This window comes from Leguminivora glycinivorella, chromosome 6, assembly GCF_023078275.1.
Source record: "Leguminivora glycinivorella isolate SPB_JAAS2020 chromosome 6, LegGlyc_1.1, whole genome shotgun sequence".
Taxonomy (NCBI): Eukaryota; Metazoa; Arthropoda; class Insecta; order Lepidoptera; family Tortricidae; genus Leguminivora; species Leguminivora glycinivorella.
Window position 1 is genome coordinate 10,592,953 of NC_062976.1, and position 26,739 is coordinate 10,619,691.

General features: G+C 38.2%; 2 protein-coding genes across 3 annotated transcripts in view; one reads left to right on the forward strand and one right to left on the reverse strand.

Moving 5' to 3' along the window:
* Window positions 1-1,123: 1,123 nt before the first annotated feature.
* Window positions 1,124-3,652, reverse strand: LOC125227529. 2 transcript variants are annotated; one of them, XM_048131866.1, is made up of 3 exons: window positions 3,186-3,652; window positions 1,982-2,205; window positions 1,124-1,301 (listed from the first exon to the last, which is right to left on the reverse strand). In XM_048131866.1, the coding sequence occupies exons 1-3, from the start codon at window positions 3,275-3,277 to the stop codon at window positions 1,195-1,197; spliced, it is 423 nt and encodes a 140-aa protein (XP_047987823.1). In that variant the 5' UTR covers window positions 3,278-3,652; the 3' UTR covers window positions 1,124-1,194. The 2 variants fall into 2 exon arrangements, 1 of the variants encoding a protein (XP_047987823.1); XR_007177189.1 differs by lacking the exon at window positions 3,186-3,652 and adding an exon at window positions 2,661-2,723 and having other exon boundaries at window positions 1,130-1,301.
* Window positions 3,653-16,076: 12,424 nt separating this feature from the next.
* LOC125227322 (long-chain fatty acid transport protein 4-like) overlaps window positions 16,077-26,739 on the forward strand; it is a 44,115-nt gene continuing 33,452 nt past the window's right edge. The window contains exon 1 of the mRNA XM_048131607.1: window positions 16,077-16,245. The gene's annotated coding sequence lies outside the window, so the exon portion shown is untranslated. The remainder of the gene's footprint in view (window positions 16,246-26,739) is intronic.

A 26,739-nucleotide genomic window follows, 5' to 3' on the forward strand; every position in this document is an offset into this window, starting at 1 on the left:
TGTGAACGTGTCAGGCACGGAATGTAACCCGACACGGTCTGCCATGCCCACTACAACGTGTCCACATCGTTTCTTATCGGTGCATAGCGGGTTTAGTGACCGTAGCGTCCGCGTATCATCCCCGTAGCAATAACCTGCGACGTCAAGAGCAAGACTTCTTCTGCTTTTAATGTACGAAATCCATTCGCAGATTACTTTCAAACGTCATACGGCCAATATAAAAATTTTCGACCGAGGTTTATCTTACCTCAATGTTTATATTACCTTGACTGCCTTATGATTATCTTGACTGCGTAGATATATTTGAAAATTTGTTAGTCAGTCTCAATCAATCTTTTATCATCCATTATAATAAATTATGACCAGAGGTCGGCGGGGGTGAGCTTTTTTCCTACTAACGCAACGTGTTTATGACGGGCTTAGGAAGGTCATCATACGCGGTTACAACCCGTTTCGCCGCCTGCACACATCGTTCCAGCACCGTTGCGTGCGATGCACGGAGCGTTTCGACACCGGTAAAATATCCTCGCCGACAATTTTTGACGGTCCGTGCATGCTACGAGTATGGTCGGTGACGGAACGGGCTAGTGGGTATTGTCTCATACTGTTGAATACAAAGAATATTTTTTTGCCTGACACGCTTCTACTACGGTCATGGTATGATACGATGTAGTGGGTAAACACCTTAACACGTTCGTACGTTTCCGTAAAAATACGAAGGAAATTCTTTTCGCGTCACATCTGTACTACACAGGTTGCGCAATTTTTTTAAGCGTAAAGAGATGTCGCTAAACAGACAGACAGTGCTCCCACGCGGAACACTTTTTTAACCGCCTTCCAAATTTCAAGGGAAGGGGTTCTCAATTCGTCTGTATGTTTTTTTAAACGTAAAAGTCAAACTTAATGTCCACTATTACCACTAAGGGAACTACTACTGCATGAGGCAAACTACTCACTCAGACCAAAAGTCACTACCCCAAAGCCAAAAATCCTTCACTTGTGGCAAAACGACAAGGCAAGCACCAAAACAGAAACACAAAAGAAACAGACAAAAAAAGAAAAAACCGCGGCCCCGCGTACCACCAAAAAACTAATGTATGACATGTACTATTTTAGTAGTAACATGAGACTATTTAAAATTTGTACCCTCGGTGTGCGAGTCCGACTCGCACTTTGCCGGTTTTTTTTTTATAATTAACTCAACTTACTCATTGTAATTTGGGTTGTTGCCTCTGGGTTCTGCAGTTTGGATGATGAGGCAATTGCAGGAGTTTTAGTACTGTCATCCATGGTTGTGGGAGCTGAAACAGAAATATAACAAATTAAAGCAAATGTCAAAGGAATCTACATTATTGGTCAATATTACCTATTAAATTTCACACCATGTATAATATACAAATACTTATATACATAGAAAACATCCATTACTCAAGAACAAATATCTGTGCTCATCACAAAAATAAATGCTTTTACCGGGATTCAAACCCGAGACCGCGGCTTAGCAGGCAGGATCACTATGCGCTAGGCCAAACCGGTCGTCAAAGGATCTTGACAGACAAGCTTTTGGTCTTCAATCTTTTTAAGGTTTTTCTTGCGATACCCTTTTCAGGGTCCATATACAGGGTGCCCGGTAATGAATGGACAACCTTTTAACCACCAAGAGGGCACCTTATACTGGTACAGAAAATCGACTTTAAGGTTTAGTAAAAGTCGCCTGGTTTTCGAGATTTTCACACTTATTTAAATTTTAGGTATTAAAATTGTAACGTTAATATCGATTTTCTGGACCAGTATAAGGTGCCCTCTTGGTGGTTAGAAGGTTGTCCATTAATTACCAGGCACCCAGTATGTATTGTAAAATTTATATGGTATGCAAATAAAGAACTATTGAACTATTAAGATTTTATTTAAATAAATCAGCCTTGAATAATCCAATATAAAAAGAGTTTTTAAAGATATTTATTTTAATTATTTTACATACCTTTGCTTGCGACATGTTGAGGGAAGTCTTTTAATTGATGCTCAGTCAATGGTTGTGCAGAAAGCTCCAGCTTAGGGTAGGCCCTTTTCTTCAAGCGATTGCCTTTTTTGTTGAAATCTTTTGCTTTGAAGTGATCACCACACACAAAACGTACTTGGCGAAGTTTTTCTATTGGTATGTGCAGTAGGTCTTCTTTACCAACAATTTTAACCCAGGTTCTACATCTGCAAACAGTCAAATCCAAATTAATATACCTAGTCAAGCCATAAGTTTATAATGAAATTAATGAAACTGAGCTGGTGCTTTGGTTTGCTATTTTTCATGTGGATATACAAAATAAAATAAACTTAATCTTTTGAGACCCATATGTGTAACACTCAATTTTTTTTTATACTATGTCGGTGGCAAACAAGTATACGGTCTACCTGATGTAAAGCGGTCACAGTAACCTATGGACGCCTGTAACTAAAAACAGTGTCACATGCGCGTTGCCACCCCATTAGAAACTTGTACACTCCCTTTTGCTGTGTTAAGTACATAGCAAAAAGGAGTGTACAAGTTCCAAGGAGGGTTCGGGTTGCCGACGACTCAAAGTACAATAGACAGAACAAGTTAGTTTCGTAAGTCCTCCCGTCATCAGCACACCGCACCCTCGTTGAGCTCTGGCAGCCTTACTCACCGGCAGGAACACAACACTATGAGTAGGGTTTAGTGCTATTTGGCTGCGGTCTTCTGTAAGGCGGAGGTACTACCCCAGTTGGGCTCTGCTCTAGATTCGAGCGAGACGATGTCCGCTGTGCTGTGCCCTACCACACAAAGCGGAATATCAATTCAATTCAATTTTGAATTATGCCAAAATTAATTATGGAGCAAGCCCCACCATCTCCCCGGGAAGGTTAATCTATGACCTACTATATCACTTCTTTTTTTAATATTATTACTCCGCTCATATTCATGTCTGCTCTCTTCATGCTTCAATATTAGTGTGGTCATTATTGTAAGTTTCAGAACCAGAGAAGTTCTTATTAAATATATTTTTTTCATTAAGGTATTTAAAAATTATGCCATCATAAAATTGACTTACACAGAAAATGAACATTTGTGTTACTTTTCTATAATGGGTAAGCAGAATAGAAAACGAAAAACTATTTTACTTATGAATACGCTGTTTAGACTAATTGAAAACCACTACTAAATTACATACCTTTGTTCATCAATTGGGAAATTGCCAAAAAATCCAGGCTTATGTCGTTCTCTGACCCCACAAATTTCACAGACTCTGCTTTTTCCATCCATAATGAGTCTCTATCTCAATAATATTGCTCAAAAACACAGCAGACGGAGGAGCACGCTGCTTCAACTCGACGTCTTTTATTAATGAGAATACGTAAAGATAACAATATCACACAAATGAAACACTACGGAGGAACTTAATTGCTCAACTCGACGCACTGCTCAGATGAAGAACACCGAATAAAACGAAACATGGAAAACAAAAACACCACGGTCCACGGAATTACATTTTCGTTTCACGGTTAGTTTTGACTTTTGAAAATACAGAAAATTGACACAATTGACAATCCCGCCTTTGTGTTGCCATTGCATTATTTATTTTGTTATTAGGTTGGCTATGCTGGGAATCTTTTGCCATACATTATTTTTTTATATAGGAGTTTCCTAAGACTGAGAAAAGATTAGAATATGGAGATTAGAGGTAAGGAGCGAAAGCTATCAGAAGTGCACATAATAAAAGAAAAGATAGGTGGCGCTGCAATTGCAGGTACATAAGGGTTTGACAATCTCTTAGCCTTCTCGGTAGTGACTCCGCCTACGGAGCAAGAGGTCTCGGGTTGAAATCCTGATGAGAGCTTTTTTATTTTTTTTCTACTAATATTTTTTCCTGAATTGTTTTATTTTGGTGTGGGAATAGAGTGAATGGAGCACTAAACGCTTTTATGGGCAGCCAGAAAGTGTCGCAAAAAGCACGTCTGGCAGTGCATAGAGGAGTTTTGGTGCCTACACTTATGTATGGTAGTGAAAGTTGGGTGTGGGAGAAAAGACTTCAAAGTCAAGTGAATGCCGTGGAAATGAGAGCGTTAAGAAGCATGGCTGGTGTAAAGTTGAGTGATAGGATCAGAAATAGCGTGATAAGAGAGAAGTGTGGAGTGGATGTAGATGTGGTGACAAAGATTGAGATGGGTATGTTAAGGTGGTTTGGGCATGTAGAGAGGATGGATGAGAGGAGATTAACGAAGAAAGTATATGAAAAAGGAGTGGAAGGGTCAGTTGGTAGTGGAAGACCTAGGCGAACTTTTCTTGATCAAATCGGGGAAATATTGCAAAAAGGCCAGGTCAGAAGTACTCGAAACCGACGAGCGTGTATGAGAAACGTTATGAAAGTGTGTGAAGCGAAAGTGGTTTGTCAGGATCGTAGTAAATGGAAATCCGTGATCTCTGCCTACCCCTCTGGGAAACAGGCGTGATTGTATGTATGTATGTGTATGTATGTTGTTTTATTTTTTTAATATCCAAAAATATTTTGTTTTATTACAATTTTTTGAAATTTCATTCGCAAGATTTACAACATCATCATCCTCCTTGCCCTCCCGGCATTTGCCACGGCTCATGGAAGCCTGGGGTCCGCTTTGACAACTAATCCCAAGATTTGGCGTAGGCACTAGTTTTTTACGGAAGCGACTGCCATCTGACCTTCCAACCCGAAGGGTAAACTAGACCTTATTGGAATTAGTCCGGTTTCCTCACGATGTTTTCCTTCACGTAAAGCGACTGGCCAATATCAAATGACATTTCGCACATAAATTCCGAAAAACTCATTAGTGCGAGCCGGGGTTCAAACCTGCGACCTCCAGAACGAAAGTCGCACGTACTTACCGCTAGGCTGTCAGCGCTTCGCAAGATTTACAACATTACCTAAGAATCCAAACAATGTAAAAGGGCTTAATTTGACATATTTGTATAAATAAAACAATAACTAAACACAATTAAAATACACTAAAATAAAATAAAAATAAAGAAAGAAACAAAAAACAAAAATATCGCTGTCAGGATCGAACCTGAGAACATCCGCATACGAAGCTGGCGCACTACCACGGGATTACGTCTTGACTTGCTCAGTTTGACGAAATCAGTAGGCTTGTGTCGTTCACGAACTACGAACAGTTCATAGTTCATAGTTCAGTACCTGTTAGGAATAAAATCACATCAATGACCGAAATGAACTGAATCTTTCCGTGCTCTGTGAATCGGTCTTTGCTCATTTAGTTCAGTATAGGATCGGCGAGCGCGAGCGGTTTGGATCGAGAACGAGTGTGTGACTGCACCGACCGAGAGCGAGTTATTTAGCAGAGCAACACAAAAACGTCAAGTTTTCATATTAAGCTTTGGTTACTTGTAAGTCGGCTCGGAATTGTTATTATCTGTGGACTATTCGTATCATTTCACACCATTAAGATCTTTCCGACCGTGGTGGTCGCTGGTCTGGCTGAACTAAATGAGCAAAAGACCTAAAAGAGCGAACTAGTTCGTGAGAGCGATCGAACGAGATCGGAGCGCTCCGATCAACGAACGAAACGGCACAAGCCTAGAAATCAGCCTAGAGAAAAGAACGTCTAATATCATGTCACGTCGCTGATCATTGAGAAATACTTGCGCTCCAAGCGGAGAGATTTGTAACTGCAATTAGAGGGCCTCAGCCGGTCATTTTTGCTACTTTTCTACTTCGACAGATTTTCCTCCTTACCTCTATTCTCCCTGGATTAGAAGAATGACAATGACAGTACTAACAATACTAACAATACTACCAACCATGCGAGCTTTTGATGCTAACTTCACATCAGTGTCTGTTCCAAAATGAGTAAGGCCGGCCACACATAATCGGAAAAAAAGAGTTGTATGCAATCTGTCAAATAAATCTGAAAATTCATAAACTTAGAAAATAAGAGTGTGTGTGGACAGTTGCGAAATTGTATGAAACTCCGTGCAAAGAGCATTGAATCACTACGTTTTAAGAGTCGGCACTCTCAAACAACCCTCGAACCGATTTATGCAGGCGTTTTTTCGACGGTCGTGAGGTCATGTCACTGCTACCAACACAAAGAAAAAATCGCTAGGGCTCGACCAACCCAGTCCCTAATATTTATCGATATCGATAAATTTGCGATATTTTGCAGTATGGCGACTTAACAGTAAATTTATAGTATTTATACATATATTGAAAAAAATGTCTGGGATGGCTGTCAGAGGCGTATTTCAAGGATTTGGCGTTGGCATCCTGAGCCAGTCAGGATTACCGCCCCGTTAAGTGACGATAAAGTATGAAATTTAAGAAAAAACGCTGCTTCGCTATTCTAAAAAGAGCCTGCCGCCTTTAATACGCCCCTTTATAAAATAAATAAAACAGAAGCAAAATATACTATCACTTTTCTTTTACATGAAGTAATTTTTCAACTACTTTACAGCACTTCTCAGTTGAACTAATTTTGAGGCGTTTGCAGAAAATTCCTATGATTTACTGTGCTTGACGTTCATATTTGGCACTGCCTCCTAATCAACTCCTAATTAAGAGTTTTGTTATAAGCCAGTATTTGTTGCTTCAATCTTCGTGTTTCTTGCATGTTTACCAGGGAAAGTTAATATTTACTGCAAAAAGCCTTGAAAACCTTTGCCCAACATTATCTTCATACAAGAGATGGATAAATATGCCGATTCTTCGTTACCTGTTAAAATAACCCATAATCGTCATCTGAAATAAAGAGATTATCGATAAGTTGGTCACACTCTATTGGTATTTTAGGTTATTTGTTTGTTTACGAAAAAACTTATTTACAGAATGTTTTCGCTTAAATCGTAGACTGTACATGATAAGTACTACTTTAAATTGATTAAATGAGTAGGTAATTGTTAGCAACTCGAAACGAAAATATAATAAAATACTAGTTACCGACCTGCATATATCCAGTGCAAAGCTAGGCAAAAACAAGCCACCATCACAAATTTCACACTTTCTTATTGGTTTGCCCGAAATTTCAATAATAACTTTAGTTATTTAATTATTTACTTACAAAATTCAAACAAGTTACGACAGATTTGACATTGACGACTTGACGTTTTGAAAAAAAACACGTAGGTCAGGCCATAGACTAAGGAAATATGAAACTCTATTATCTATGTATTTTTGCTACCAAAATATAATGGACTTTAGTACTATTAATAATAGATGTCATTTTGATTTGATAGCATTTTTTTTGTGTCGTAATGTTGGGAATCATTGCTTGATGATATTATCATACTATGGAGTGACGACGGGCTGCTCCAGTGCACTCCATCTCATTTTATAAGATTATGATTTTTTCAGATTATGAATTTCAAGACTGTGTGTGCGAGCAAATACTATGTATGTAAACTCTACGAGTTAAAACCAAAGACCTTTACAGGGGACAGCTGAATCACATTTTTTGCCATACGAAATAAAACCTTATTACTGAAATAGAAAGTCGATCGTATCAGACTAGCGAAAACGGTCCACATGAGAGGGCATTGTTTGGGCTGGTGTCCCTCTCGCACGTGTTGCCAGTGTTTATGAGGTTCCCATATTAGTAGTATTTTTATCTGTATATTACCTGACTTTATAACTTCTTATTTTATTTTAATGTTATATTCAAACTAGGGTTTCGATATATTTCAAAAAATTTGAAAATAATTATAATGTAATTATTTTGATGCCAGTAAATCAAAGATTTGTATAATTAAAAAATACTTTCAATTGGGTGTTAGTAGATTTAGTAGTAACTTTGAAAATTGACTGGTATCCCCAATTTATGACAGTGATGACGTCACTGAATAATGTTGACATTGTCAGCAAGTGCGAGAGGGACACCAGCCCAAACAATTACCTCTCACGTGGACACACTTTTTGACCTAACTAAACTATCTAGTTTAATAATTCTAAATCTATGGTTAATACGTGCAGCTTGGTCACAGCTTGGTGCCAAAGTTGGCAACACGCGATACTAGCGCCCCTAGCGGCATGAGTTGATGAAAATAGTTTAGTTCATACAGTATAAAATTAAAAAAAGTCAGACATTCTTATTTTTTTGTTTTATTCCGTCTAAAAATGTTAAAGTAGATCAATTAATTTACTAAAATAAAAGTCTGACAAACTACTTTGAATTGAACAACTCGTACCGCTAGATGGCGCTGCTAAAATCGTTGCCGCTCCATTGTATGGGAAACGTCATAAGCTGCACGTATTAACTCTAAGGCTCCCCACAGACAGTCTTAAAAATTCATAATCTTAAAAAAAACTTGTATGCAATCTGACAGTTCAGATCTGTCAGTGTCTTGTCAGTGTCAGTTTGAACTGTCAGATTGCATACAAGTTTTTTTTAAGATTATGAATTTTTAAGACTGTCTGTGGGGAGCCTAAGGTCGGCAACAGACAGTCTTAAAAATTCATAATCTTAGAAAAGATTTGTATGCAAACTGACACTGGTCACTGACGGATCTGTCAGTGTCGAGTTCATAGATTTAGAATTATTAAACTAGATAGTTTAGTTAGGTCAAAAAGTGTGTCCACATGAGAGGTAATTGTTTGGGCTGGTGTCCCTCTCGCACTTGCTGACAATGTCAACATTATTCAGTGACGTCATCACTGTCATAAATTGGGGATACCAGCCAATTTTCAAAGTTACTACTAAATCTACTAACACCCAATTGAAAGTATTTTTTAATTATACAAATCTTTGATTTACTGGCATCAAAATAATTACATTATAATTATTTTCAAATTTTTTGAAATATATCGAAACCCTAGTTTGAATATAACATTAAAATAAAATAAGAAGTTATAAAGTCAGGTAATATACAGATAAAAATACTACTAATATGGGAACCTCATAAACACTGGCAACACGTGCGAGAGGGACACCAGCCCAAACAATGCCCTCTCATGTGGACCGTTTTCGCTAGTCTGATACGATCGACTTTCTGTTTCAGTAATAAGGTTTAATTTCGTATGGCAAAAAATGTGATTCAGCTGTCCCCTGTTAATATCTTTGGTCGAGTTTATATAGTATTTGTGGGTGCGAGCCTAAAAATGTACAGACGTCGAAGTTTCTGCCACTAGAGTGCAGCACTATCACACATACTTCGTGGCTAGAAAAAAGCGCGGCTAGTTTAAAAAAAATGTAAGCGGAAATGTTTATTGTCCCGCAGAAAATATATTTTTCGCGCTTTTTTCTAGTTAGAGGCATGTTCTGAGCAGTTTTGCGTTATTCACGATTGTGGTGGTTTACGCGCGAAATAAAAGAAAGAGGGCTGCTTAAGCAGTGTATCAGTGTATATTAATTTATGCAGATGGGGGGATTTTTATAGTCAACGATGTTTATGGTTGATGTTTACTGTCCATGCGTGGACGCCAACTAGCATAATGGCCGTATCATAATAACTAGGTACATATAAATGTTATTCACTTATTCTGCAGTGGACGAAAAGTAGCGCATGTGGACACAAACTAGCACAATGACCCTAAAACCAAGAGAATATTCAAGATAATCCACACGGAACTAAAGTGCAAAATTGAATACTTCTACCGGTTGCCAAAAATCATAATTAAAGCTGAGTTTAGACCTGCAAGTTATGGCTGCAAGTTTTGAGACGTAACTATAAGTAAGAGTGAGTGGCAAATATCTGCATCTCTTTCTTGCATACCTATATTTCTGTTTCAAAACTTGCAGCAATAACTTGCACGTCTAAACTCAGCAAATATGTTATCTAACTTGCTAAAATTATTTTCGTGTAGCATCTCTATAGATTGGTTCTTTCATTACAAATGCGGTTTCAGCTATATCCGCACAATAGCCACGGCAAAATGTGTTGCGGTTAGGTCACTTCTGTGTAGTCACTAGTCTCAATCAGATCATAAAGGCTCAATAAAATGACATACAATCACAATGCTATAAGGTGACATCGTCCGTATTGCGACCACCAATAACCGTAATCATTCTGATGAACACGATCATGCAAACCATTATGCCAATATTGCCAATGCTACTCGAACGACCTATCGAGAGTCAGAAGCGGAGTTGGAGTAGATTATACCTATCTAATACTTAGTCGTTTAACAATCAAAGCAACTGCTATAAGTTTACCACTTAACTCTGGCAGATGGTAAATACTTCGGTTAAGTGTGCCTACTTTGCTCAGAACCACGAATTTTTGTTTAAATTAAAAAAAAAATTAAGTATACCTACTTAAAAAAAAAAAGTAAGTACTTATACCTACATATAGGTACGATACGAGTCGGTCATCATCACACCTACTATCAAAGGGTTAACAAATATTGATTCCCGAGTAAGCGAACGATTACAATATTGAACCAAAAAAGTTTTGAAGAGTGGAACCATGAGAGTTGCGAGGGTTTTTAAGAAGGCACGAAGATTACACAACCGATATAAAATTATTATTGCACTTTTGTGAATAATGCAACGTACTCTGTTCATCTGATTTTGAGGAATCAAGGGAGCTTACTATGTAGTTAGTGTCGTGAAGTGTTTTGTTTTATTGGAAAACAACTTTAGCAAATACGCCTACTTACTATTTAATGGTGCCGTTGACCTTTCAAATAGTATCAATTCAAATATTAATATTATTATTACTACTTACAATTATCTCTATTGACGTCAAAATATGTGAGATAAGTACTTATAACATTGAGGATTTACTCGTTAGTGTCTGTACCTATAAGTAATTACTCGTGCCTCGTATACACCTATACAATTCGAATGATTAGGTGACAGGAAGAATAAAGTTTTTTTTAAGTAAGTATGAAAGCAGGACCTTCTACAGAATTACAGATATTCATTTTTATCAATTACCTACTGTTATCACAGGTAGGTACCAGAACGTATCACGTGACGAGGGGAATCGAGATATCTGATCATGTTTTCAGTTTTTGGAAACTCCATAACACTTCACAAAGTAATTAGTCCCATGTGATACTTTTTAGTTTTTAACTATCTTCCATCACTTGACTTGTAACGTGACCATGCAATGCATTGCATCGTTAAGCAAATGACTTATCAAAATACTATTACGACAGGGTTTTTCTCACGTCAGTGGGTATCCCCAGTAAATCTATCACCCATCACATGCGCTTATGCAGCCCAGATTTATAATTTACAAGTAATTTTTCAGTCCAGACAGATATGGTTAATTTCTTGTCAGGTCAAACTTCGAAGGGTCATCTGCTCATCTGTACTGAAAAACGTCGTACGATACACGTGCGAAAAAGAAATCTGTGTTTTAATTTATCGCCACTCGTTTCTAACGTCCTTTTTTCCGCACTTGTATCGTAATGTAGGTACTATTATAGTTTCAGTCCATTACTCATTAATCATTATCAAAGGCAGTAGGTATGTACCATTGAAAATAATTCAATAATTATACTGAGGTAGGTACTTAATCGATAAATGATAATTGATAAGTTTGAGAGTTGACCAGTTGTCCCCAAAACTATCGACTGGGGAAAATAGCAGTCCTTCTGAGGTACCTAATGCCTAATACCTACTTGTATACCTATGCGAAAATTTACCTAGCAGGAAAAGGATATCTAGGTATGTATAATGCTTCTTTCATAATTCTATTATTATTAGTTATCCTGGGAATATGACGACCCGACCATGTCACTAATATCAATAAACCAAGTGGATCCGCGCCTCAGAAATGCTTCCTGGAGGTCACTAAGGTACCGGAGTCAGCCCATTGAGTTGATAAAGATGGACTGGCAAGGACAGTCGTTAGACCAAACATGACTTACCTACTGTTCCTTCTACTGTCGCTCGTCACGTGTGAGTGCGGCTCGGGCCATGCAGGCATGCATGCTCTTTAATGGGCGAACGGATTTCTTACAAACGTGATTGCGAGATCCTTGGAAACAATCACGAGTGCTCTTTCAGGAGACCGATTTTTGAATTTTGAACGCACAGAATTCGCCGTTCGAAGGCCTCTGGAAAACGACGAAATTCTATTTTCCATAAAGGACGGCTAGTCATTTTAAATCTGTGGCAATGACCACTCGTTTTCGATTCTGTTGTAGAATAGATCGCTAGAAGTGGAGATATTATTGAATGAAATTCACGATATGGAATGGTCGACATTCAAAAAACGGCCCCCAGGTTCTCCAATAGCTTTATAAAAATAGAAAAATAGATATATCTAACCAAGCCATGACTAATCCTATCTACATCTAAAATAATTACTGTGCCATTATTTAATAATTAGAGAGTAGGTAACGCTAATATTACATTTAATTTAAGTTCGCTTAAAATTAAAGTATAATTTAAGAGGTAACTCAGATAAGTATTTTGATTGCTAAAAATATTAACATAATCTACGGTAATACCTCCTGGTTGGGTATTTTAAGTATAGATAATACATGGATAATACACGGATCAATTTGATTTGTTTGTCACCTCTTAATACGGTTATCACATGATAATTTACAGATAATATTAATGCAAATATTTTGTTTGTTTCACTATAACGAATTGTTTGATATTTATCAGTTATTGGCGTCATCGGCAAAAAAACTGGAGTTTATGAGTATTATTTTGTATTATTCAAAATTATTGTTTTTATAAACACGAAAAAAAATTCTAAATAAAAAAATACATTGCAAATTGTAACAATTCTAAATGTATTGACTTGACTTAACCATTAGTAAGTAAACATAACTGATGAGTGATGAATATAATATCACATCATCAGATGCTATTACTTCTTGCATCGCGTCAGAGAGAGAGAGTTTGATATAATATCGTATCAATCAGCGACGTTTAGCGACTTTCTAGTCGCAGAATGCTTTTACCTTTTTCTCTGCGCCGGCACACTTCGAGTCAATACAGTCAATGGAGATAGAGATTTTGTGCCTCGGTCCCACGGGGTCCCACGCCACAGACAGATTAGCCCATGTCGACTTTTTAATAGTTAATGTCTAGGTAGTTACCAATAGTGGAAATTTGAATTAAACTCAGGTGTATCCAAGCGGGCGCTAATGTACATACACGAAACCAAGATCTGTATAGTATATCTAGTAGATATGTATGATATGACCTGCGTGAAATATACATAGGTATTGTAGGTATTTATTAATATATTATATAATATATTAAGTCGAGGAAAATAGTTTTTTTCCTTGAAAATTATAATATTTTATAAGTTGATAGCATGATAGGCAGGCATGTGAGATGATGAATAAACACTTCGTAATAAACACTTTTCAAAACATGCTTGAGCAAGTAGGTAAAAAAGAGTACAATGCATACAGAGTGGGGCCTGTAACAAAGGCGAAGAATTGAACTCTAGGCTATTCTCCTTATACTGATCAACATTTGTTCGGCGGCTTTTAAAAATAACTTGTATTTTGATTTTTATCACCCTTGAAAGTTTTTTCTAAGAGGTAATGTATTGCGAATTCTGTTAAGTCTAAAGTGTGACAGACAACGTCAATGACAACAATAATGGCGTACATTGAAGCTAATATTTATTTTGTATGAAAAATTAAAAATTTAAAGACATCATAATTGTTAAAAGTCACTGAACAAATGTTGATCAGTATAAGGAGAATAGCCTACAGTTCAATTCTTCGCCTTTGTTACAGGCCCCACTCTGTATATCTAACTTAAGTATCATGTTAAGTTCTTGATTTATGATCCTGAAGATCTGCAGTACCTAACGATCACGAGCACGTAACTATGTTGCTGATTTCTACGTTTCATTCATTTGTCATTGCATACATAGCATCCAATTCGTATTCAACATGTGATGTGACAAAGGACTATGTTTTGGAATTCTGAAAATGTTTAGAGTTATTGTAAACGAGTGTGTAGTAAGTATCATAATATGGACTTTAGCGGTTCACACAGCATAACATAGGCAAGATCAAATGTTTGGAAAGTGTTGTACGGATAACGTTAATTAGTTTTCACCACACCAACTGGTAAAGGCATTCTTTGCTATTCGAAAACAGATATCAAAATTGCATTTTATCCACAAGGGGGCAAAGTAATTTCATGCAAATTTTAACCCGATGTCTTAATATGTCTGCTAGATTTTACCCTATAAATGATGATTTTGAATCAAAAATATTGAATAAATTGATGAATTTGATTTATTTTGATGTTTTATAGTCGGTATTTTGTTCGTGTTGGTGTGGTGAAAAATTTTGTGTTTCACTCGGTGGCAAAGTTTGTTTAACCTTCGTGCCTTGATACCCTCGCAACGCTCAAGATTCCACTTTTTGAACCACTCGCTACGCTCGCGGTTCAATATTGGAATCTTTCGCTTGCTCGGGTATCAATATTGGCACGTGCGGTTAAACAACTACTTTGCCCCCTTGTAAAACAAATAACTATTAATTAACTTCGCACATAAAAAAATTCAGTCCTACATCAATTGCAGGTACCTACTAACATTAGAATTTAGGCTTTGTATCCTGTATTGTAACTTCCTGTGGGGCCTATTTCTCGAAAGTTATTAGTTTAATAATATTAGTGTGTGTTCATGGCAACCAATAGGTACGATTTGACAGTTCGTGGACTAGGTAATAATTATTAGTCTGATAGTACGAGAGTCCACGACCAAAATTTTTGTCTCATAGCAATACAGCCAAAACCGCATCAAATCGATAGATACGATTATCCTGAACTCGAAAATACCAATATCAGACATTTTCCGCGTAGCGTTTGATCTGACCGAATTTTCAAAATTGTCAAAGAATTTTACCGAACTGCATCATAGCAATATGTCTGATTTGCAGACTGTAGTTGAATGATAGTTCTGAGATACCGGAAACATATTTTTCAGACGTTAGTGGTGTAGCGCAAACCCGTAAAATCACTTAAAAAAATTAAAAATGAGACAAAAAAAATGTCTCATAGCAATACGTCTGAAAATCTTATTTATTAGTAAATTTTGGTTATTTGATGCGAACAAAACAATTTTCAGACGGAAATGTGAACGCATTAAATTTTGAGACCGTTTTGAAAATGTTAACAAATTTTACCGATCGGTATCATAGCAATATGTCTGAAAATTGTTGGACATGATAAAATAAGTTGTCCACATGTGCAAAAAATTTATATCAGACAAATTAAGTGTAGCACCTTCTCTATTATGGGAGTATATGCTACACTTAAAGTGTCTGAAAACAGGTTTTTGGTAATCATGGCAGCAATACGAAAAGTTAAAAAAAAAATTATGCGTATTGCTATGATACAGGTCGGCTAAATTTATTGACATTTTCAAAAATGCGCTCAGGCTATGTGCTACGCGCAAAATGTCTGAAAACAAACTTTTTCGTAATACAATTATAAAATCTATGTACATTTTCACTATCAGACGTATTGCTATAATACCGACTGCCTTTTTTTTTTGACACAGCAGAAATGGCCTCCCACGCAGTTGCTACACTTTCGACCGTTACTACATACCTAGTCGGGTTCAGAATCATACAATCTAACGATTTTATAGGGTTTTTGCCGTATTGCTATGAGACATGGTTTTGGTAGTGGGCTCTAGACGCTCTAGTACTATGAGACTTCCGGTTCGAGCGCCATCTTAGCGGTCTCGTGTCGTGAATAATTTCTTTTTCTTTTGCTCACTAGTGTTGTTTAAAGTGTAATATCGATAGCTTATTATGCAGTAAACTAATGCTGTAGTGAGAGCTGATGAAGAATTAATCTCGAAACGCGTTTAGCCACTTTTTTGTCGTCAATGGCCGGTAGTCCACGTGCTCTTGTAAAATCTAGCTATCAATTTACAAGTGCTAACTCACCGTACACTGTCGTACTTACCAAACGTCGTCATTGGCAAAATCCACCTCGGAAAAAAGGTCGAGGAGTAAAAGCCATTAAAAAAAATAGTCTAATGTCGTTCGAGAACTAGGCGCCGAGGGTAATTCCGGATAAAGATAAGCAGTGTCCAGATACTGCAATACTGTCTACAATCTGTGCAACAGTATTTCACGTGCATTATCGTATAATCAGCATCAGCACCCCACCGGGTCGCGTTTCCGCCGCGCGTCACAAGCACGCGGGCCGCCCGACGCACCGGCTGCGTACGTACAACGCGCGATCCGCAACCGGCCGACGCATGTTACGCGACTAGACTGGACTTTGATTGCCCTTTTAAAGTTTATATCGATTTCTAACAGTGTTTTTTGAAGATTCTTCGTATTGGAAAAATTGGTGAGTTTGGATAATTTTGCTCACTTCGATAACAAAAAAAAAACTCGAACAACAAACAAAATAGGTTTCTGATCTACCCTCAGTTATGAAAAATAATCTAAAATAATATAGAAACTATAAAAGTACAAAATTAAAGAATTGAATAGAGAATGATATTAATAAGTTACAAGAAGTTTGGATTTATTTTAATTATTTTTTGTACATTATAAATTTAAATAGATATCATACACGAAAGAAAAAACGACAAGGCCCACTGGTGGCCGAGCCGGGAATCGAACCCGGGTCTTCAGCTTACGCGGCTAACGTCTTCACCACTAGACCACCCGCCCGCCGTGGTACCCGACGAAATTTCTCTAGGGTATGTTATCTCTGATAAGGCTAGGCGCCTTTGACCAACTCTAAGGGCGAGCAATTAGTGCTTGCACTGCTTGCACCTCCTATACGAATCCTTTGCAGGATTACGATATAGCGAGAGAGATGGTGCTGCCATCTATACAACTAGGGAACAAATCAAATTATTTTATTGAATATTTTTCGATTTGTTCTTTTTCAAGTAGTCACACTACTATATATAAATTATAAATTTAAATAGATATCATACACGAAAGAAAGCAAGCAGGAAGGAGGTGCAAGCAGTGCAAGCACTAATTGCTCGCCCTTAGAGTTGGTCAAAGGCGCCTAGCCTTATCAGAGATAACATACCCTAGAGAAATTTCGTCGGGTACCACGGCGGGCGGGTGGTCTAGTGGTGAAGACGTTAGCCGCGTAAGCTGAAGACCCGGGTTCGATTCCCGGCTCGGCCACCAGTGGGCCTTGTCGTTTTTTCTTTCGTGTATGATATCTATTTAAATTTATAATTTATATATAGTAGTGTGACTACTTGAAAAAGAACAAATCGAAAAATATTCAATAAAATAATTTGATTTGTTCCCTAGTTGTATTTTTTGTAAATTTTTTGAGTACATCCATACTTAATACTTAATATTATAAATGGGAAAGTGTGTGTGTCTGTTTGTTTGTCCGTCTTTCACGGCAAAACGGAGCGACGAATAGACATGATTTTTTAAGTGGAGATAATTGAAGGGATGGAGAGTGACATAGGCTAATTTTTGTCTCTTTCTAACGCGAGCGAAACCGCGGGCAAAAGCTAGTATTTTAATATTAATTTTGTAAAATAATGTGAATAGAAAATTATAATTAGGTACTGGGTTTATAAATAATAAAACAATGAATTAGTAGGTACTATTTATGTATGTATTAAATATTTAAAAATAATACTTATTGATTACGTTAACAAAATTGTTCAATATTATTATCATTATTGGTAAACAACAGTATAGAAAACGTAGACTTAGGCCTGATTTAGACGACGTGCGAACTCGCATGCGATTTTAGTTACATTGCGGGCTTTTGAGGTTTCATACAATTTTGCACAGCCATCAAATACCGCAATGTAATTAAACTCGTATGCCAGTTCTCGTACCGTCTAAATGGGCCCTTATGGTTTTCAAATGGTGCGACGAGACGAACTGAGAGTCACGACATAATATTTTATGTCAGTAGGTTGCTTACCAGGGACCGGACAACCCCTTCCGCGCTACAAGCCTTTCATTGGGAATCCCTAACGTAAGGACGACCCAATCGAGAGACTCTCCCTTTCGAACTGCAAGCCCATTCATTTGACTAGCCCTTACAAAAAACTAAGCAAAACAATAAAGCTAGCCCTGTGCATTGGCTTAGCGCTATCCGATACGGCTTGCAAGCCTTTAATAAGGGTTACCCTTATTTTAAGCGGTATTTATAAGGCTTTCCCTTTTGTTAAAGCGTAGTCGAGCCTTGCGTAAAAGAGACAGGATTATGAATCTAAGCTATTGTAAGAACAGGAAGGAAAATGCGCTGTTGCCACTCCGCACTATGCGCCCCATTTTTAATTTTGCAACGAAACATGTTTTCGTTGGATAAAAGTAGAACACGGCTAGAAATTATTTTTAATGAACTGGGAGACAAGGAAGTGATGGATCGCCTGATGGTAAATGATCATCGCCGCCCATAGATCAGTATGTACGTTCGTACGTATGAATGTATGTAGGTATGTATGAATGTATGTAGGTATGTATGTATGAATATAATTATGTAAATATGTATGTATGCATGTAAATATACAGTGTTGGCCGAAAATCAATACAATTAACCATTAACATTACACATTGAAAACGTTAATTGCCAACATAAAAACAAGCCGTTTTCGTCATCCAACTCGCCTTGATGAGTTAATTGGGTGAGCAGTTCCTAAGATAGAGCTGATGCTGAACCCTGGCTTTTCCCAGGGGAACGCGGGTTTGGTTTAGGCAAGCGCTGTTTTCGTCATCGGACTTGTTTTGATGAGTACTTGAGTGAGCAGTAACCAAGGTAGAGCTGATGCTGAACCCTGGCTATTCCTAGGGGAACGCGGGTTTGGAGTAACATAGGCAAGCGCTGTTTTCGTCATCGGACTTGTTTTGATGAGTACTTGTGTGAGCAGTAACCAAGGTAGAGCTGATGCTGAACCCTGGCTACTCCTAAGGGAACTCGGGTTTCGTGCAACACAGGCAAACGCTGTTTTCTTCATCGGACTTGTATTGATGAGTACTTGAGTGAGCAGTAACCAAGGTAGAGCTGATGCTGAACCCTGGCTTTTCCCAGGGGAACGCGGGTTTGGAGTAACATAGGCAAGCGCTGTTTTCTTCACCGGACTTGTCTTGGTGAGTACTTGAGTGAGCAGTAACCAAGGTAGAGCTGATGCTGAACCCTGGCTTTTCCCAGGGGAACGCGGGTTTGGAGTAACATAGGCAAGCGCTGTTTTCTTCACCGGACTTGTCTTGGTGAGTACTTGTGTGAGCAGTAACCAAGGTAGAGTTGATGCTGAACCCTGGCTATTCCTAGGGTAACGCGGGTTTGGAGTAACATAGGCAAGCGCTGTTTTCGTCATCGGACTTGTCTTGATGAGTACTTGAGTGAGCAGTAACCAAGGTAGAGCTGATGCTGAACCCTGGCTTTTCCCAGGGGAACGCGTGTTTGGTGTAACATAGGCAAGCGCTGTTTTCGTCATCGGACTTGTTTTGATGAGTACTTGAGTGAGCAGTAACCAGGGTAGAGCTGATGCTGAACCCTGGCTATTCCTAGGGGAACTCGGGTTTCGTGCAACATAGGCAAACGCTGTTTTCGTCATCGGATTTGTCTTGATGAGTACTTGAGTGAGCAGTAACCAAGGTAGAGCTGATGCTGAACCCTGCCCATATAACCATAATCGGTCGCCGTTCCTACGCAAATCCTCCTATTTTGTGTACACACAGGTCTTCGGGTCTCAATGCTTAGTCGCAGTACGGTCGACGTTTAGTCGCGGCGTCCCAAATGGGGACGATTGGTAACAGGCACAAATGGTCACAGAAGTGACAGAAGTGTGCACTACGCGTGCACACATTGTTACCGTTTGGCGACTACTTTCCCAAAATCATTCGTTCATTTCATTCTTTTCAAATGGCGACTGTCAGAGACGTCAAAGTAAAAAAGAAATAAAATCATTTGACATTAAAATGTAATGGCGTAAGAATTTGTTAAAGATAAATATTGTTTGCATTTGTATTATAATGTGGGCTAATTACCATGGCCAATTAAATTGCTCGAGTGATTTCATAAAATAAGTCTAAATTTATCAACGCGCCATCAATTTACCTCAGTTTAACCAGTAATAATATTATTGACTACTCGGTGTTTGCGTGTTATGTATATTGATTGGTGAAGTTTTAGTGCTCTGGTGCATATACTATACTGAAATAATAAAAATAATGCCTAGAAAACCAATAAAGTTGTTAAAATATGGATTAAGACGGTAATATTCCATGTAAAAAACAGTCGCCAAACGGTCACCAAACGGTCAACAAACGGTCGCAAAATGGTCGCAGCGTACACGCGTGACCGAAAGCAGAATGGCTTCTTGTATTCATTTTTTCAGGTATCCTCAAACTTTATAAACAATTAAATATGCCGTCGTACTCAGTTGCCCTCGCTAAAGAAGATTAAAAAAAAATTGTAACGTGCGTACCGAGCTGCTGGGTTGTAAAGGATCGGGGATCATATTATTATGGTCTTCTATAGAGCAACTAGTATTGTGCGGCATTTCACAATTGACACTTGTTGAAGTAGTCTTCATTAATATTACTATCAACATTCATTTCAGCGATCTGTACTTCTTTTGTCAAGATTTTTGTATAGATAAGTGTCTACAAATTTGTAATGTTAAAGAGACATAAATAAAACGTAGTAGAGTAAATAATGTGTTTTTTTTGTAACCCAAACAAAATACTTGTAGATACGAGTGCGGAAAAGAGGAAAATCGATACGAGTAGCAATAAATTAATACACGAACGAAGGGAGTGTTTTAAATCGACACGAGTTGTGAATGTCCTTTTCGCACGTGTATCGTACGACGATTTTCAGTACCTAAATCTAAGCTAAGAGTTTCGACCAGACAAGAAATGAATCATTGCTTGATTTGCTCGCACTACTGCGTTAAAAAAAGCAGCATCTGTACTGAAAAAACTATCATTGCGCAACAGAAATTCTATTAATATCACAGTAAATACTCTATTTCATTTGATTCCTACTTTTATTGTGTAAAGCAACACTACACTTCATTTTTATCAATAAGAATTAAAAATTATATATTTAAGTAACTATAAAGTGCTTATCTATTTGTATTATCATTATGCACTTTTCTTAACTTTCCCACATTTCTATAAAATGTCGAAGAGTGCTTAAATGGTCGTCGTCGTTTATTATTATTTAATTCGCTCATATTTAAATGATTCAAAGCAACCAGTCCACAACTTCACAAGACAGTTTGAGAAACCTTCGTATTTCAGATTGTCATTTGCGGATACAGTGGTTTAGGAGCAGTTCGGTAATCAGACCTACACATGTGTGTACAAATTCTGTCAATGTCACTGTCAGAAACCGTTCTGACAGTGACAATGACAGCCACAAATTCGTCCACATGTTGTTACCGTTATGTGTGCAAACGTCGACTAATAAAGTGTCGTTAAAAGTCATTCTGACAGTGATATTGACAGCCACAAATTCGTACACATTTTGTTACCGTAACGAGTGCACACGACGACTACATTTTGTTATTGTATCAATACGGTCGCATTGTTTGCACGCCGTTACCACGCGTTATGTCACATTTGACAGTTAGTTACTGATTTGAAGATTTTGCGACTGAAATGGTTGTATGGGTGGCTATTCCTAGGGGAACTCGGGTTTCGTGCAACATAGGTAAACGCTGTTTTTGTCAGCGGACTTGTCTTGATGAGTACTGGTAAAGCTGATATTGAACTCTGGCTGTACCTAGGGGAACTTAGGTTTGGTGCAACATAGACAAACCCGGTTTCCGTTATAGGCCCTGCCTTTATGAGGACTTGGGTGCCCAGTACCCAAGCCACTGCTGTAGCCGAGACCTGGTGGTACCTAGGGGAACTCAGGTTCGGTGCAATATAAATAAACGCTGTTTTCTGTTCATAGTATGTTTCGTGTGAAATATCTTAGACTCGTCTTTATGACTGGTACTTGGTTGAGTTGAGTAGTACCATAGAATCTGTCAAACTATTTCTGTTGATTGTTGTGAATTCTATGAAGATCGTTTGAAACAGAAATACTTTTCTGGTGGCAATCAAGCATACAGCCCGTCTGATAGTAAATAGTTACCGCAGTCTATGGACGCTTGGAACTCCAGTATTCTCTTTATTCCCTGTGTTACTATTAGTGAAATCGACTGTACTTAATTTTGATATTCAAATGGATATACATACGTATTTTTTTAGACATAAATAAAGTCATTTATGTATGGCAAATCAATAAATTTGTTCTAACTACTTGATGTTAATATTCACTTCTGGTAGGATTTTTGTTCAGTTAATATAATGTTTTATGCCTAACTTGACATTGCATGAAATATTTCTATATTATAATGCACCGAAACCAGAGTTGCCCTAGATACCGCCAGGGCTCAGCTACAACGCTGTCTTGGCTATTGCGCACCCAAGTCCTCGTCAAGACAAGTCCGATGACGCAAACAGAGTTTGCCTATGTTACACCAAACCCGAGTTCCCCTAGGTACAGCCAGGTTTCAGCATCAGCTCTATCTCGGGTACAGCTCACCCAAATACTCATTAAGACAAGTCCAATGACGAAAACAGCGTTTGCCTGTGTTACACTAAACCCGAGTTCCCCTAGGTGCAAACAGAGTTCAGCATCAGCTACACTTCGGGTACTGCTCACTCAAGTACTCATCAAGACAAGTCCGATGACGAAAACAGCGTTTGCCTGTGTTACATGTTACGAAACCGTTCAAAAACCACCCTGGTTTTTGATCCTGTCTTCGTTAGGTTAAGATATTCATTTTTGTAATTAAAAATCAGTTCTCAATTTTATAAATTTAATAATAATAATTCATTTTAATTCTAATTCATTATCATGTATCTGTTGACATTTCAATTTGTATATTCTTTGACTAAAATATTCAGTATTGTTCGAGTCGACATTATGCATTTTATAAATCTTCAGTATTAATTTATTCAATTTTTAATTTCATGTAATTGGTAATGTTTTAATTCATTCACATACTACTTGACTATTTTTTAAATAAAATATTCATTGAATTGTATAATTATAATAATATTTCAAATCTCTAGTTAAATCTAAATTTACAAATGGCAATGTGATAAGTTCAAATTTGACAGCTTTTAGAGCTTTTTAAAAAACTTACGGTTATTCCGCTCTCCAACGACATTCACTGTACCACTTTCTTTGTCCTCACAATTTGCATTTATTCACATTTTTTACAATTTGGAATCCATATCCATGTAATTTGGATTTTACATGGTCCTTACGAAGCCTCTGGATTGTGAGAGGACAGGACTGTGGCACCGAGTCAGGCTCCACCTATGCAACGGGTCTTCATCATCGAAGCCGTGGGTCGACCAGGTTGGCGCAGGGCGTATTCAGCTGCGTGCAGGTTCCAGGGCTTCCACTCATCGCGTCCCATCCCATCAGCCAGGATCCAGGACGGGTGAAAGTCGCGACGAGCACACGCAGCATCCCATTGCAGTGGGCATCCATCCGTGACCAGCAGTCAGTCGCGGGATCCAGCCAATTCAGCGCCAACTAGACCAGTCCAGGAGTATTCAGTGGAGATCAGCGGGAGCCAGCATTCAAAACCAAGCAGCATCCAGCACAGGAGGGAAAACGAACAAAGTGAGATCGTTCCATTCCTTTCTTTTTTTATCCACATTCCTTTGTTTTCTTCATTTTCTGTGTAGCTGCAATATTCATTAGGTATTATTCAGGCATACCTATTCAAATACCAAATTCATTGCTTTCCCATTAAGTGCAGAAAGTTAATTCATTGCCATCATTTGGATTAGAAGCCAGTAGACATTTCGATAGGATTATTCACTAGAGATATTCATTTTAGTAGGTATAACCTCTTGACCCAGTTCACAGTAATAATATTTAAGATTTTAATATAAACTATCACTTTCACATAATTCCTATACAATACGATAACAATAATTCAATAATTTTGTAACTTTATTACGCTAATTTCAATTAAAAACTTCAAAAACAATAGGCAAACACGTTCTTAAAACAATCTTGATAACTAACTGCAGTGCAAATAAGTCGTAAACAAGATTACGTAATACAAGTGCATACCTGATTCGCATAGCAAATAGTTTTAGCGCCTGGAGATTTTTTAAGAGCAAAGTTTTTATTTAAGGTCATAATTTGTACCAATATTTATAGGCTCATTTTTTAGCATTTTATTATGCCACAATGTCATCGACACAGGATTTACATCAACTTAATTACAAACGTGACCTTATCAAAGGTAAACTTACTGTTTTTCACAATTTTGTGTCGCAACTAGCTGTTGAACCGCGATTAAATGAATTACAGCTTGCAGAGTTGCAGCTCCGATTTGACAAAATAGGGCTTTTATACAATGAGTTCGATACATTGCTGCTAGACATAGACATATTGTCAGAATTCACAAGCGGAGAGTACATAGAAGATGAGCGGGCACTCTTCGAAGACATTTACTTCGCTAGCATGTCGAATGCACAAGTGCTGATTCATAAGTATTCAAAGCTTAATTCAACAGTGAAAGTGTCCACTCAGGCTATCAAAAATATGTTAGATAGCACGATAAACACACAAGTATCCATATCCGCACATAAAACTCCCTCAATTACAAATATTCAGTTTATGGTTAGGGAATTAGATTCAAATGTTCCGAGAGACAGTTGTACAATACAATGTCAGTGTCCAAAAGCTGCTCATGATCAGCAATCTACAACATCCATCACGTTGAATGAGCCGCCGACAAATGGCTATATAATTCACAGATGCAATCCCAATCGTGTGGCGGGAGCACCGATCAACTCCATGTACGGTCACGTCATTGATAATTCAGAGTTGCTCAGTTTCAATCATCATCATTATTGTCATGTGCACATATTGATATTCAAGTATTACCGTCTCACTTTCTTGCATGCAGGGCCTTTGTTGAACATGAAAACGGTACAGCTCTTGTTATGTAACTTAACAAGAGAGCGTGAAGCGCTAGAGGATTCACCTATTCATTTACACATTTTTCACACATTTTACGCACATTCACATAGGTACACCTACTGATTCAAATTTCACCCAAACAGATTCCAGTCTCTTCCTCCTTCCTTCCCACTTCCTGATGGGCGATCCACACATTTCGTTCCACATGCACAGATTGCAGCCTCCAAGACATCACCGGTTCGTGGCACTCAGCAGCAGGACAACTTGGAAGGCATCCATGGCAGCGACGGTATCTCACGGTCTGCAACAACGTCTACCCTCCCCCTCGGCATACAGTTGAAGTCACAGACTTCAAGGCGGGAGCATGTTACGAAACCGTTCAAAAACCACCCTGGTTTTTGATCCTGTCTTCGTTAGGTTAAGATATTCATTTTTGTAATTAAAAATCAGTTCTCAATTTTATAAATTTAATAATAATAATTCATTTTAATTCTAATTCATTATCATGTATCTGTTGACATTTCAATTTGTATATTCTTTGACTAAAATATTCAGTATTGTTCGAGTCGACATTATGCATTTTATAAATCTTCAGTATTAATTTATTCAATTTTTAATTTCATGTTATTGGTAATGTTTTAATTCATTCACATACTACTTGACTATTTTTTAAATAAAATATTCATTGAATTGTATAATTATAATAATATTTCAAATCTCTAGTTAAATCTAAATTTACAAATGGCAATGTGATAAGTTCAAATTTGACAGCTTTTAGAGCTTTTTAAAAAACTTACGGTTATTCCGCCTCCAACGACATTCACTGTACCACTTTCTTTGTCTTCCACAATTCGGATTAAAACCAGCACCAAACTACAGTCCGCTTATTATTTCTACCACCACTACGAAGACCTGAGACCAGCGAAGATTTTACATACACTAAACCCGAGTTCCCCTAGGTGCAGCCAGAGTTCAGCAACAGCTGGACTTTGGGTACTGCTTGCTCGAGTACTCATCAAGACAAGTCCGATGACGAAAACAGCGGTTGCCTGGGTTACACTAAACCCGAGTTCCCCTAGGTGCAGCCAGGGTTCAGCATCAGCTGGATTTCGGGTACTGCTCACTTGAGTACTCATCAAGACAAGTCCGATGACGAAAACAGCGTTTGCCTGTGTTACACTAAACCCGATTTCCCCTAGGTGCAGCCAGGGTTCAGCATCAACTGGACTTCGGGTACTGCTCACTCGAGTACTCATCAAGACAAGTCCGATGACGAAAACAGCGTTTGCCTGTGTTACACTAAACCCGAGTTCCCCTAGATGCAGCCAGGGTTCAGCATCAGCTGGACTTCGGGTACTGCTCACTCGAGTACTCATCAAGACAAGTCCGATGACGAAAACAGCGGTTACCTGGGTTACACTAAACCCGAGTTCCCCTAGGTGCAGCCAGGATTCAGCATCAGCTGGATTTCGGGTACTGCTCACTCGAGTACTCATCAAGACAAGTCCGACGAGGAAAACAGCGTTTGCCTGTGTTACACTAAACCCGATTTCCCCTAGGTGCAGCCAGGGTTCAGCATCAACTGGACTTCGGGTACTTCTCACTCGAGTACTCATCAAGATAAGTCCGATGACGAAAACAGCGTTTGCCTGTGTTACACTAAACCCGAGTTCCCATAGGTGCAGCCAGGGTTCAGCATCAGCTGGAATTTGGGTACTGCTCACTCGAGTACTCATCAAGACAAGTCCGATGACGAAAACAGCGTTTGCCTGTGTTACACTAAACCCGAGTTCCCCTAGATGCAGCCAGGGTTCAGCATCAGCTGGACTTCGGGTACTGCTCACTCGAGTACTCATCAAGACAAGTCCGATGACGAAAACAGCGTTT